The sequence below is a fragment of the Varanus komodoensis genome, unplaced genomic scaffold (genome assembly GCF_004798865.1).
Source record: "Varanus komodoensis strain SLA01 unplaced genomic scaffold, ASM479886v1 scaffold18_1, whole genome shotgun sequence".
Taxonomy (NCBI): Eukaryota; Metazoa; Chordata; class Lepidosauria; order Squamata; family Varanidae; genus Varanus; species Varanus komodoensis.
In genome coordinates this window covers 917,159-920,097 of record NW_025335548.1, presented here as the reverse complement: position 1 = coordinate 920,097, position 2,939 = coordinate 917,159, and the positions used below count along the sequence as shown (strand labels likewise).

General features: G+C 53.3%; 1 protein-coding gene across 1 annotated transcript in view; it reads right to left on the bottom strand.

Annotated features, from left to right (window-relative positions):
- Positions 1 to 731: 731 nt before the first annotated feature.
- HOXD13 (homeobox D13) overlaps positions 732 to 2,939 on the bottom strand; it is a 2,546-nt gene continuing 338 nt past the window's right edge. The window contains exons 2-3 of the mRNA XM_044427091.1: positions 2,395 to 2,935; positions 732 to 982 (exon numbers count right to left, since the gene is read on the bottom strand). Of these exons, the coding sequence (XP_044283026.1) occupies positions 732 to 982; positions 2,395 to 2,935 (792 nt within the window). The remainder of the gene's footprint in view (positions 983 to 2,394; positions 2,936 to 2,939) is intronic.

The window sequence follows — 2,939 nt, the reverse complement described above, 5'->3', positions numbered from 1 at the left end:
AAAAGTAAGTCTCAGTGAGTTTGCTGTGACTTACTTCCAATTAAGTGTATAAAATTGAAGTTGCATTTTATATTCACTTAACTGGGAGTGAACCCTAGTGAACTCCATAGGATTTACTTCTGAGTAGACATTTATAGGATTGCGGAAACTGGAACCACTAACTCAGAGTTAGTTTAAGTGGAATCCATTTTGAAGGAGATTGAGGGAGAAGTGGAGTTATTTTCAAAATATTTCACATTAAGAAAAGCTTATGGAGTATGAGTTTTGCTGCAATCTGCGAGTTCATTTATCTGGGCAATCAGTAGCCTTCACAGCTACATTGTACAAATTATTGTCTTCAGATTCTTTATCAAATTCAGCAATTTGTGTGTGTGTAAAATCCAAGTTTGTTTTAGCACCTTTGTTCTCAGTATTGTTTATAGTTTTAAGGCGTTCCTGACTACTAATTAACAGCTGCACAGTATATAGGCCTGGTGGGGGGAAACAGAACCTACAAAAATACAAGGAAAAAGATATTAAAAAAAAGAAAGAAAGAAGTTAAAACCTGCAGCATTCCATTAAATCCAAGAAGACATGGCGAACCCTTGCCTTGCTAAAAGCGTTTCACAAAATTTTGCTCCTTACTAAAAGGGTGAGGGGATGTATTAAATATCTTTCAAGTCTTTCCAAAAGTCTTTTGGGCCAATAGTGGATTGCTTGCAACAGATGTATATTCCCAGTTTGGGTCCGGATCAGGAGACATTGTCCTTCAGCTTGGAGACTATTTTCTTGTCTTTGACTCTGCGGTTCTGAAACCAAATAGTAACTTGTCTCTCTGAGAGGTTTGTGGCTGCAGATATCCTGCGCCTCTTGTCCTTGTTGATAAATTTGTTAATGGCGTATTCACTCTCCAGTTCCTTCAGCTGCAGTTTTGTGTAAGGCACTCGCTTCTTTCTCCCACGCCGGTAGACACACATGTCTGGCTGGTTTAGTGCAACGTCCCCTACAGCGAAAGACACGAGGTGGCAAGTTAGCATTGGCCGAGACAGTGCAGGTTAACTTGTGGCCACGACTGGGGCCCTCTGGGACAAGCAGCATCGATTCTGTGCCGGCTTGGTACAATGCCTGCATGTTGCTTTATGTGTTACTGTTCTATACCGCCCAATCGCCAATGCTCTCTGAGCAGTTTGCAAAACGCCGGCAAGTAGGAGGATATTCACACTAACCCTTTGCATAATAGTTAAAGGAAACACGGCAGTAATCCTATACATACTTACCTGGAATTCAGGGCCATTGAATTCTATGGGGCTTACTTCTGAGTAGACGAGCCTACGCTTGCATGTCCGTAAATGAAATCAGTGTAAATCCTGCAGCTCGGCTCCTGGGTCACATTTATGGGGGAGTACCCCAGGGGTGATTTGCATGCAGTTTTGGGGTAAGCGACATGGGAAACTCAGGGGTACGAGTGCCGTGGGGTGGCTTTGCAAGGGCAAACAATAACAACATGCTCCCGACAAGCCTTGCAGAGGCCTCTTTTCATTAAGGCCGGCAACCTGATCCTCAGCGCCTTTCCTCTGAAGTTTATGTCCCGCCAACTGCTTCCCAGAGACATAATCTGAACGGAAAGCAGGCAGTGGCGCCCTTGCTAGGGATGTTTTCCGGGAAGCGAGCCACTTCCCTCCCACCAATAACTTTGCAGGAAACAGGCCCGGGATGGGGCCGAGATCCCTGGGTTCACCCGAGGGTGCAAGTGGACGGATCTAGGGCTTTTCACGGAAGCAAAGCTGAAGAATGCCTCTCGAGGACAGGGCACTTGTGCTTACGGAAGGAAGCCTTATTCTGGGATGGAGTGGAGGCGGGAGGGAACCCTCAGGAAGTCAAGACCCACAGAATTCCATGGAGCGTCTCTACCAAGTCGATGGTCAAGCTCAGAAGTAAGATCCACTGAGTTCAGGAGAACTTACCGCCTGCTTAGTTAGCACCACTTTAGGACTGCAACCGAAGAGAGAAACACAAAGCACTCTCACTTGGAAGCAGAATGTTCTTTTACAGGCAACTGGGGCGGCGTGAAGGCCTGCAAGATAAGGGTGTTGGGGACCAGCGTCTCAAGAGCAGTGACGTGACAGCGGGCCCCACGGCGCTTCCTCTCGCCCAGAGCACTTGAGGGGCTGGGTGTCTTATTCCGAAGAGGGGGCAGAGCGGTGCAAAGCACAGCAGCCCTGTCTCTGCATCCGGGCAGGTCAGAGACGTGCGTGCCTAGCCAGCTACAGGGAATCCCCTCCCTCGCCTCCCCTCCCTCGCCTCCCCTCCTTGTGGCTCAGGTGGGCAGCTCCTTCACCCAGAAGTCCACGTCCTGTCCAGGTGACCTCCTCCTCCTCCTCCTCCTCCTCCTCCGTCTGGCGCGGCGGTGCGTACCTGGGAAGGACGACTTCCAGAAGTGGGAGCCCTGGGCCTGGTCTTTGGCGCAGTACACCTGGCCGTTCCACCCGTTGGCCAGCGTCCACGACTGGTAGCCCTCCATGGAGATGTAGGTCTCGTGCCGGGGCTCGCCCGCCGCGGCCGCCGCGGCCGCCGAGCCGAAGGTGGAGACCACGTCCAGGTAGCCGGCCGGCACGTGCTGGTACGGGCCGGCGGCCGCGGCGTAGCCCTGGTAGAAGGAGACCTCCTTGGCGCGCGAGGAGACGTCGCTGCCCGACGGCACGCTGGTGCTGGCCAGGCTGGCCACGTCCATGTACTTCTCCACGGGGAAGGCGGCGTGCGGCGAGGCCTTGAGCGCCGCGTTCTGCTGCAGCCCCACGCCGTGCGCCATGCGGCAGCTGTAGTAGCCGTTGCCGAAGGGGTGGTAGCCCGGGTGGTAGCCCAGCGCGGCGGCCGCGGCGGCGGCGGCGGTGGCCGAGGGCGGCGCCGTCGGGGGCCCGCCGCCGCCGCCGCTGGAGCAGTCCTTGGAGGGCGCCGCCTCC